The 12,079-nt window shown below is 35.0% G+C and overlaps 1 protein-coding gene across 1 annotated transcript in view; it reads left to right on the forward strand.

The window, feature by feature from the left end:
* Positions 1–5,485, forward strand: part of LOC150077186 (uncharacterized) — a 117,954-nt gene extending 112,469 nt beyond the window's left edge. The window contains exon 6 of the mRNA XM_090385608.1: positions 5,307–5,485. Coding sequence (XP_090241734.1) covers positions 5,307–5,417 — 111 coding nt within the window. The 3' untranslated portion in view covers positions 5,418–5,485. The remainder of the gene's footprint in view (positions 1–5,306) is intronic.
* Positions 5,486–12,079: the final 6,594 nt, after the last annotated feature.

A 12,079-nucleotide genomic window follows, 5' to 3' on the forward strand; every position in this document is an offset into this window, starting at 1 on the left:
TACGGAGGATGCGGAAAGGTCAGAGAATGACCACCGCATATCCCGGAGCAATATGGCCTTAGTTGCTAATGCTCCTAAAAAAAAACCAAAACCAAACCTTCCTCAATTTGAATTTATGCCTCCTTATGTGTGTAGCCTCAGCAAGAGGAAGAATGCCATCAATATTGAACTTACTCAGTCTATTCAAGACCTTAAACAACTCAATCAGATCTCTTCATGGGTGGCTAGTCTCCATATGCTGCAATTTGCAGAACTGATGCTTTTTTTCATAAGCACATATTTTTACTTTCGGCAATCTTGTCACCCTTCTCTGCACCCATTCCAACACATCTTCATCCTTCCTAAAATGCGACCTCCAAACTTTATACAGTACTCAAGATTCAGCCTAACCATGGCTTGCAAAAAGGAATAATCACCTGCTTATCCCTGCTAGCAGAGGTTCCTGTACATCATTGGAAAAAACTCAATGAGCTGTCTTGGATGCCTCTCTGCACTGCTCAGAGAACTTCATATCTGACTACACGGTTACCCCCAGGTCTTTTCCATTTTCTGTTATGCTGAGTGTAGCACCACATAGTTGGTATGCTAATCTGGATTACTGCTAGCCATATGTAGTACCTTGCATTTGTCAATGTTAAACTTCAATTGCCATTTCTCAGCCCATTGGTCTAATTTTTATGGATCTTGTTGCAGTAGATTACCTTGATTACTGCCATTAACCACTCTGCCAACACCTGTAAACTTAGACATTAAGTGTGATATACTTTCATCAGTATCATTAATAAATATTGAAAACAATAATGGGCCCAGCATTAAACCCTGAGGACTCCACTAATAACATTGGTCCATGAAGAGCAGTGTCAATTGATAACCAGTCTCTGTCTTCTCCCACCAAACTATCCCTTTATCCATAACAGTGACTTGCTATCAATGTCATGTTGCTCCAGTTTGTACAGCAGTCTTTTATGTGCAACAGTATCAAAAGCCTTCATGAAATTCAAGGATATGATATCAATATTAGTTTTTGCCTACAGTTCCTTTGTTACAGCATCATAGTATCCAATCAAATTGGTCAGACAAGATCGACCCTTAACAAATCCATGCAGTGACTGCAGTATATTTGCATTCCTGTCTATATTGTCCTGCATTATTTCTTTAACCACTGACCTCATTATTTCCCCTGGAATTTGTCACTAGCATTACGATGGATATGTAAAGGTTAAAAGGATGGAGGCATACAATGCAAGAAAGCAAGCTTATGCAGCATCAGGAAAAAAAAAAAAAAAAACCCTCCCATTACACTCATCTATTTACTCAATGCTTATCCAGCTCAGCCTTAAATTTATTTAATCTATCAACTTCCACAGCAAGAGATGGAAATCTGTTCCGGCAATCAACTACTCGCTGACTAAAGGCAAATTTCTGCACGTCTATTCTACAACTCTTTCCTCAGTTTGAATCTCTGCCCCCTCAGGTTCTTAATCTGAGCAAGAGGAGGAATCTCATCAGCATTGAGCTTGCTCAACCTGTTCAAGGCCTTATACGCCTCAGTCAGATCGGCGCCTCCGTGGCCAGGTGGGAAGGAGCAGCAGTGCATAGCACACGCTTCTTGATTAGACCGGGGTTCGAGCCCGTCACCACCAAATACGGAAGATGCGGAAAGGTCAGGGAATGACCATCGCATATCCCGGAGCAATATGGCCTTAGTTGCTAATGCTCCTAAAAACCAAATAACAAACAAACAGCCTCAGTCAGATCACCTCATGTGTCTAGTTTCCGGGTACTGCAATTTGCAGATCTTAAGCCTATCATGGTAAGAGCACCCCTTTGTTTTTCTCACCAATCTTGTTGCCATTCTTTGTACTCATTCTAGCAACTCTACATCCTTCCTAAAATGAAGCCTCCAGACCTGTACACAATATTCAAGGCATGGCCTGACCATTGCCTTGTACAACAGGATAATCACCTCCTTGTCCCTGCTAGCAAAATTCTTATATATCATTGACAAGACTCCATGATCTGCTCTGGTGGCAAATGATGTGGCAGAACTTCATATCTGACTGCACAATTACTGCCAGGTCTTTTTCATTCTCCACTTCCCTGAGTGTAGTACCACACAGTTGGTATGTTTCTCTTGGATTACTACCCATATGCAGTACTTTGCATTTGTCAATGTTAAACTTTTGATCCACCTTTGTGAATTGGGGATATGTTGCACATCTCCAGTCCATAGGGTCTTCGGTTGAATCCAAAAAAGTGCTCATAATTATATGCTAAGGGTGTTCTCATAATTATATGCTAAGGGCTAACCCATAATACAATTGGTTAGATCCCATCCACCCCAGATGTCTTTTTTATGTTCAGCTTCAATTTCTCTTTCACTTACCTGTCAATTATCACAAAATTATTTAGTTCCCCTTTTCTGAAGAGTTTGTTGTGTGATTTAGGTGAAGAATACCTATTCAGTTTGTCAGTAACCTGAGCAGGGTCATCAACAAGTACACTATTGACATCAAGTTGCCAAATATGATTCACCCCTTCTTTATACCGTTAATATAAGCATAGAATTCTTTGCTGCTGCTGTTCTTTGCATTCTTTGCCAAAGACGTCTCATGATTTGCCTTAGCTTGCCTAACCTCTTTTGTGACTCGATTAAAGACCACTTTATATCTACCGTAGGCTTCTGTATCATCTGATAATTTCTATTATCTCACGCATTTTTCTTTTCTGCAGCGAGTCTCATCAGTTCATCAGACATCCATTAGTTATAAGCCTCGAACAGTATTTCTTAGTTAGTATGAAAAGCCTAGTACCTTCTATGATTATTTCTTTGAATGCCTTCTCACTTCAGCAGTGCGTAGCACACGCTTCTTGATTAGACCGGGGTTCGAACCCGTGACCACCAAATACGGAGGATGTGGAAAGGTCAGGAAATGACCACCGCATATCTCCGGAGCAATATGGCCTTAGTTGCTAATGCTCCTAAAAACCAAATAACAACAACAGCTTCTCACTTAGTATTTGCTGTTGGTAACATCATCAGTTAGTCCCACTGCATAGAATTTAAAAACTTTCTAAGACTATTATAGTCTTACTTACACAAGCTTTCATAAACTATTCATCATGCTTATTTTATGATAAATGATTATATGAAACTTAATGAAGATGGTCATTAGCAACGTAAATATCTTTCAGTAGAAAGATTTTTACGTTGTCTGCCCAAAGTTTTACTTTGTGCAGGTTTTTTAAATCTGCCCAAAGGCAGATTTTTACATAAAAATCTGCCTTTGGGGCATGGGTTGTGCATCACTGGTGTAGGGCAAACATAGTATTTTTGAGCTGAGGATTCAGTCTGCCAGATTAGAAGGTGCAAGCATTTGGTGTTGATACTGTCTCTTTTCTTACAGATTTTTTCTAACAGAATAAGAAATCTATAATTAAGTTGCCAGAAATGAGAATTTGGTTATAGAGACTATTACATACTCCACATTCATATGATAACCTCATCAGCAGAATTTGATGAAAGATGCATGTCATATATTATTATAATACTGTATTGTATTGTACAAGGCTGTGAGATACCAAGAATGGCCACAATAAGGAACTGCTATTCGACTTACAACAAAACTGTTAGTATATATCATATTGTTTCTTTGTTTAACATGACAGTGGTAGTAAGTTGTGGGATCACAATATTAAATTGGTTTTTGCTTCGAAAACATAGAAATGTCAGAAAAATATATGGAATACTACATGAATCTGAAATTTATCATTAAATTGAGGGGACCTGCACTGAAAATTTATGAAATGTTGTAATAAGTTTATGGGAGCTCTGCAGTATTGAAGGAATGAGTTTACAAATGGCACAAATTACTTTCTGAAGGAAGAAAAACAATCCATGATTATTCTTGACCTAGCTATCTGATGATAGCAGAAAGCAATGATAATATTGAAAATGTTTGGGAACTTCCTTGTACCATTTGAGGAATTACTATCAGAATGATAGCAGGATAATTGGGGATGGATAAAGAGAATGTTTACCAAATTTTAATAGTCTTAAAGTGAAGAGGGTCCATGCAAAGATGGTGCCAAAAAACTGGACTCATGACCAACAACTAAGGTGAATACAGGTTTACATTGACCTTTTGGACAGTTAAATCAGCTGAACTTCCTGGATAATACCATCACAGGAAACAATATGGTCCTATGACAAAAAAAGAAAAAGAAAAAAAGCAGAGCAGACAAAGGAAGTCACAGAATTCAAGACCATAAAAGCAAGGATGAACAGATCAAAATTTAAGACTATGCTCCTAATTTTTTTTTTTTTTTTATAAAGAGAACAAAAGGAAAAAAGAGTCGGAAGTAAAAGGAGTAGTAAAATTGCCAAGAAAAAGAATGATGATATCCAGCTCAGGACCCTGGGTTCTGATATCATCATTCTTCTCTTTCTTGGTGATTTCCTTTTACTTCCGACTCTCTCTCTCCCTCAGGGTAACTCAGAATTTTTTTTTTTTTTTTTTGGCTGGTGTGCAGCAAAAGGCTTCCTTGTACCATATGGCTAATTATAATATTAAATTAAAAAAAAAAAAAAAGACTAAGAAGACAAAGCAAGTAATTGTTAAGTACAGCTTACGAAGTCATTTCTGGAACTTTCTGACACCTCATACATGTTGTTACATATTGTAGATTCTGAACTTCAATGAATAAAATTATTGATATCTTCAAAATTAGCACTGTACATTATTGGCACCATGTAAGGCATGCACAAAGTGATGATCACTTTGAAACAGAAGAAATACTTAAATCTATTTTTAAAAGATTGCCCATATAGTTATAACTGTGATATACAAGCATAGAATTATTTTCATCTTAGTTATAGCATAATCAGGACAATTTCTTTTTCCATCTGGTAGACTAAAAGAGACAAATCTCCCAGGTGAAATCATAAGGAGAATTGTGATGGTAATATAATTACTCAAGGGTAGTATCATGGCATAATTTGGTACAGACAAACTGATTGTGTAAATATTATCACCATTTTTGATGACTATAGTTAAATTTGAATAAGGCAGTTACAAATTTACACACACCCCTGTACTATAGATTTTTATCTTTATTTCTTACTTCTTTTAATTCTATTCCTGTAAAATAAGTTTCTTGCATTAATTGAGATTATATAGAGAATGAATGAATTGTTTTTAATTAGTCTCATCACAGTGCTCATATCTGTTGTTCTTTATCCACATAAATTTCATTTGTATATTAAAATAAATTTATATTTTAAAGGTAATTTAATTTATTCCTAGGAGAGCTCAGAAGAAATGACTTCTTTAGATAATGATTCCTTTCTTAACAGTTTGGAGACTATGACTATCCAGAATTACTGGGCTGATAACACCAAAAATACAAAGGTGTGAAAAATTAGAATGATCTAAATGTGTATGTAGCTTTTTAAAGGATTAGAATTTTTACAAAGTATTTACATATAAACTGATAAATTATTAAGAACTCTGAGAGTTCATAAACATTTATTTTATGAAATTCATGACTGTTTTGTTATGTAAGTATACTTTCAGAAACCAACAGTTACAGGTGTTGCAATATTTAAAGAGTTTATTTGCAAGTGGTTTATTGCAAAGTGATATTGTGTTTTATAGTGAATTTAATAAAGTATTTAGTTTTAAAATTGTATGTAATGTTTTAATTCTTACTAAGATTTTTTTTTTTTTTCCAGTTTTAACACATTTTAGATTTTTTTTAATATCATTCCTGATTTTACTGAGAATTTTTATTTTAGTTTTAGAGGCAGATGTCTTCAAAATATGTAATTGCAGAATACATGCATTAAACTTAAATCCCTTGTTCATTTGATAAGTTTAGCCCCAGTGAATAGATAATTTAATCTTTGAGTTATATCCAAATATGATTAAATTACGTTTGCTCTTCTGGGAGAACAATGGTTAGATGATATATATATTTTTTATTTCCCTACCACAATCATCAAAATATTTTGTGAATAACACAATTATTGTAAATTATGTTTCATTTTGAATTGTTTGCAAACTAAAAGTTACGGTGATAAATATCTTTTTGTCTGACTAGTGCAGTTTCTCAGACACGCAAGATCATATGATCTGTATTTTAAATAGCAGAAAAAATATTTTTATAATGTATTATTTCTTTAATCCAAATATGACCACCCATTAGAAACAAAAAAAAATAAAAACCCTATCATATGATCAGAATGTTAACTTTAAAATAAATCATATAGTTCAATAATAACATTCCAAACTTGGTTGTAGAAAAACATTTATATGCAAGTTATGTATAATAATAATATGCAAATTTCTTCAGATTATTTGTCATTGTTGTTAGTAACTTAAATAATTTTTCTTTCCAACTTATTTGAAAACGATTTTATCTTTATAAGAATTGCCTCTAATTTGCTAAAATTTGTTTAGCATTTCTATTGAATTCAGTTGTTAAAACATTGTCGACTTGTAAATGGAAATAAAAAAGTACTTTTCTGCATTTGGTATTCAGTTCTTTTTTGCACAATTTTTATTCTAAAATGCTGATATTAAAATATTTACATGCATTCGGTTTGTTAGATTTATCCAGTACTTTCCTATTTAGTTAGGATGCAGTTTTATAAAAATCAAGAAATACAAGAAAAAAAAAATTACTAAAAAAAAAATGCAGCAGTTTTTTTTTTTTTTTTTCATAACTTTAGCTAAGGATATAGTGTCTCAGCATTTCTTATCGAAAGTGACTAACTCTGTTTCATTTACTTATATTTTACATAAATCCCTTGAATTGGGAAAAATTTGGTGAGCAGTTGTCATCTTTTAAGGCCACAAAAGGGGATATTGTTGTACACTTTGGTACTAATGATGTTAAGGGTAGATCTGAGATCTACTTGACAAGTACAGTGCAAAGGTGAAAGAGTTGGGATTAAATTTGAAAGTGTCTGCAATTCTGCCCACACACAATTGTGGTGGGAAGGGGGGGGGTACATGATTGGAATATTGTCAATCAACCCAGTTCTGCAGAGACTGGAGAGGGCTCATTGGGAAGAATTTGTCTCCATCTCCTCTGCTTGTTAACTGGAGAGACCAGTTTAACAGGGATGGGATACATTTTAAAAAAAAAGGGTGCAAGAATATTTTCTGAGACTATTGAGGCAGTTTTAGGTGGGTTGGAAAACTGCTAGCTTAGGGGGCATACACAGACAAATATATTATGCACAGGTGTAAGCGATTCTTACATTGCTTCTATTGGAACATGCAGTAGCTTGAAAAGTGAGGAGATTACAAAGTCTGTTGGGGGCCATCATGAGACAAGCAAATATATGGATTGTATTAGGGTTACTAAAAACAGAAACAGGTCCATATACAGGGTGATTCACTACCAGTGTGACAAACTTGCAGGAGGTGTAGGGGCCACAAAGACGAATCGGAATCACATAGCATTACAGGGTCCGAAATGCCTTTGTCATGCGGTAGAGGACGTTGAACGGGAGGTCGCGTGAACAGCGATCCTGCTGGAAGTCAGCCTTTGTGAACCGTTTCTGTAGAAGAAACCAAGTAGCAAAACTCCTCCGGGGTGGATAATCCGCAGGCTCCAATGATTGGACTCGTTGCAGATGGTATGAACTCATTTGGTTTGTTGACAGTATCCTCCATACATTGGATTGGGAAATACCCAATCGTTGGCCTATCGCTCGAGTACTCGTACTCGGATTGCCTTCTGCAAGACGTAGGACATTCTCCTCATTGGCGTCCTCTTCGTTCGCTCTCGATTCATGGTACCTCTCATGAAACAACCAGTCTCACGTAACCTTCTGTGCACACGTGCGAGAATCGTATGATGAGGAGCACGCCTGTGCGGGAAACGTTCCTGGTACAAGCGCAGAGCGGTGCGCCCGTTACAGTCCGCAGCTCCATACGTGAGGTGCATGTCGGCCAGTTCAACGTTTGAATGAATATTCAACCTACTGCCTCGGGAACTGGTTCAGAAATGCTGACTTCCAGCGGGATTGCTGTTCACGTGACCTCCCGTTCAATGTCCTCTACCGCATGACGAAGGCATTTCGGACCCTGCAATGTTATGTGATTCCGATTCGTCTTTGTGCCTCCTACACCTCCTGCAAGTTTGTTGCACTGGCAGTGACTCACCCTGTATATTTATATATGCATGGACCTGTTTCTGTTAATAGTGGATAAATTTAATCAAAATCCACAGTGCCATCAATTGAGATGGCCATGCAACCATACCAAACTGCAATCCGCAGTGAAAAAGAGAATCTTCTAACACTGGTGTGCAACTTAATCTACACAGTTTTATATCAACAGCAGAAGGAAATGACTTCTGCAGATGCTTAATAAGGAAGTCCACAAAATATCAAAGAAGTCTTCAAGAATTTACATCTCAGAGTTTGCGGGAACCAGGTACTCCACTAAGAAAAGCCTGTACCCCAAGAAGCTGCCTGAAACAAAACTGCCAGCACAAGGCACTGGCACTTTGTAGGTATCATGAATCAGCACAAGGAGCTGCCCATTACATTCACAATGCTGACAGCACCATGAACTGTCAGGGAATGTCAAATGAAAACCGAAGACTAATCATACACATAAAAGATTTTAATTGCAATTACATAAAAAAAAACAAGAGTTTGAAGTAAATGTATAGTGTTATATTTGAAAGGTGTCTGCAGATTTAGAGCCGGTGTCTGCGGCTCTAATTCTTAAATTAAATTTTCTACATCTAATTATTCATATATTCACAACAATTGTTCTATCTTAGTAAAAGAATACTTTAAAAATACAAGAATTAAGAGAACGCATACAGAGTTATGTTATATAATTTGATTTTGGAAGAATCTGTTCATTGTAGGTGTCCGTGAATAGTGTTTTGTTTGCAGAAGTTGTGAAACGTATGAAAATACATGGGAAAGGTTTCTCGCCAGTATGTTTGTGTAACTGGAGAGTTTTTTTTTTTTTTTTTTTTTAAATGTGCAATTGAATTCCCTTTAATCAGCATAATGTGGCTATTCTTTAGTGTGAATCAGATGTAGTGAGGTTTTTTTCTAAATTTTTGAACACAAAAAAATAAATAAATAAATAAAAGCAAATAGTTTTTCGTGCCTCCGTAGCCAGGTGGGAAGGAGCAGCAGTGCGTAGCACACACTTCTTGATTATACCGGGGTTCGAGCCCGCCACCACCAAATACGGAGAATGCGGAAAGGTCAGGGAATGACTACCGCATATCCCGGAGCAATATGGCCATAGTTGCTAATGCTCCTAAAAACCAAATAACAAACAAATAGTTTTTCACCTGTATGAATCGTTTTGTGTGTTTTTAAGATGTGAGTTTTTTTTTTTTTTTTTTTTGCCCTAAATTTCTTATAATTAGTAAACGAGTTTTTTTGTTTATGTGTTCTCCACGTGAACAGTAAAAATTGATTCACAAGTATCACAATTTGTGCAATTGATTTGCCCACAGATGTCACAGGTGAAAGGCTTTCCTCCAGTATAAATTTCTTTATCTAATGAACTTGTTGCATTTGAAATAATCTTTACTTTTGCCTCCCTGAAAATAAATTTGTATATAATAGAAGTTAAAATTCGGATTTTTACACGTTTAAAATTTCTTGCAATTAATGGACTTTTAAACTCAATAACAGAAGAGGCTAATAGTCTGTTTATATTTTATGTCTGAAATTTTTTTTTTTTTTTGTAATTATCAGTAAATTTTTTTTTAATTTAAAAGGTACAAACATTTAAAAAATTACATAATAGCAATTAAGAGAAGATGAAGTATTGATATTTTCAAAGCAGAATTCAAGAAAATGCAAACATTTTTGTCAGGTGACCATCTTTTTAATATGCCCATGCATAGGCATATGAAACTTATTGCTCTTAACTGTCTTTTAAATCTACAGTGGTAGTCATAACAGAAACAAAAATGATAGGTCTAATATTTCTAGAAAAGTTTATGGTTTTTTTTTTAAATTGAGCTTGGAGTAAACAAATATTTTGACTTTTCTTAAAAGATTGCATCGTAGCAGTGAAGTTACTTCTGTGAGGTTCTTGAAAATAAATATCCGGCTTTAATTGTTTACTGCAAATAAAAATAATTATATCACTGTTGGCATCGTATGGGATGATGTGTTCATAGTTCTAAGTCTAAAGTGCAGGGAGAGCGTAGAGATTAGAAAGACTAGATAATTGCTTTTAATTAATTTCTTTAATATATTGCCAAGTTTATTTTGATGTAAGTTTTTTCTTTTTTTTTTTTTTCTGTAATAGTTTGTAAATTTAATTTTTATAATATAAATATAATTTTTTAAAAAGTTACTTTCTGTAATATTTAGTAATGTTAACAATGGTTGTGACAAGATTCACCTTGAACACTTTGTCAGAGGGTATCATGATTTCATCGTTTGCCAAACCTGTGGCATGTACTTAAAGGTCGACCTAGTGGATAATCATAGCTCACCTGGTGATTCTTCTTTGTCACCATTGTGTGGAGTGTACCAATCTAAAGTTAAAATTTGATGCATTGCTAGAAGAATTTGAGTTACTGAAAAAAACTGGTGCTTGCCCTCGAGAATAATGTAACTAGTCAGGGACTCAAGACTCTAGTAATCTACCAAGAGATGCACTCCTGATTCAGACCCCAGAATAGAATAACAAACTGCTCTGGTTCAAAAATACTTGGTTCTATTGGGAGACTCCATTGGCAGGGAAACAGGAAATATTTTTTGTAATAAGGATAGATGGACTAGAACCAGGGTATTTCTGCCGGGAGCAACCATTAATGATATCATCAATAGATTGTCAGATTTTAAGGGGGGTAAAGAAAATATTAATATTGAAGTGGGGACTAATGATATTAAGTGCACATGATCTGACAATTTGTTAGACAAATATATAACCATGCTGAAGAAATGCTGAGTTAGGTTAGAATGTCTGTGTCTGCAATTCTGCCCAGGCCTGATAGGAGGGATTATATACTGAAAGCCTTGTGGATTAACTAACGACGAAAGATTCTGCGAGACTTTTGAAAGGAAATTTTTATCAACTTAGCCTGTACTTGTAAGTAGAAGAAATCTGTTTTGTAGAGACAAGATACATTTAAACAATAGTGGTGTAAGTGTTCTTGCCAGTATTATTGAGGATACCTTAAGGTAGAGGTTACTAAACTTTTTCAGTTCACAGAACCCTAGTGTCCCAATAATTTTTTTCACGGCACCCCTAGGCCAAAAGAAATACCTAACATAGTGGTTTTTGACCTTTTAATAATCCGATTCTATATATATATTATATTTTAAAAAAATGTTATATGATAGTTATTAAAATAATATAATTATAAGCGAAATTGCAATTCACAATACAAATTATATATACATGTACTTATATAATAATTTTATTCTTTATGTAGAGGTACTAAATAAACATCAATTATAAATCACCACAAAATTAAAAGATAGGGTACAATGGATACTGGTCACCTGTTTATAATGAAATAAATATATAAATTTGAAAAAAAAAAAAAAAAAAAAGAAAAGTTTAATAACTTAAACCCAAATTACATGTCACCTCTGGTATGTTGTTTTGGTACCCTATTGTGTCATGGCACCTCAGTTGAAACCACGGCCTTAAGGGTTCAGGGAAACTGCTAGTTTGGGGGGGACAAGGGTTATATAGATATGCATTTATCTGATGATATTTTGGCAAAGTAATGCATATACCTCAAGAGTTCTTGTTTGTTACAGCAACAGATCTTAGCAAGATGTTCTGAGGGCAGAAATGTTTCAAATGAGTGAGTAGCTAATGCCAGGGAAGCAAACCTGAATAACTTCAATGGGTGTGTCAGGGTAGTTAATTATACAAGAACAATACAGTTAGGGAAGAATGTTATGTGGTTGTTTTCCATTAAGGTTATATTAAAACTCTTATACCATGTGAAAATTAATAAGAAAAGTGTGGGGATAAGGGGAAAAGGCAAAGAGAAAAGTGTGGGGATAAAGGAATTCTTCACACATATAAATGCAAAGAAGAGAAGGACAAAAATA

Source organism: Mastigoproctus giganteus, chromosome 12 (genome assembly GCF_048544385.1).
Source record: "Mastigoproctus giganteus isolate SK-2022 chromosome 12, ASM4854438v1, whole genome shotgun sequence".
Classification (NCBI taxonomy): Eukaryota; Metazoa; Arthropoda; class Arachnida; order Uropygi; family Thelyphonidae; genus Mastigoproctus; species Mastigoproctus giganteus.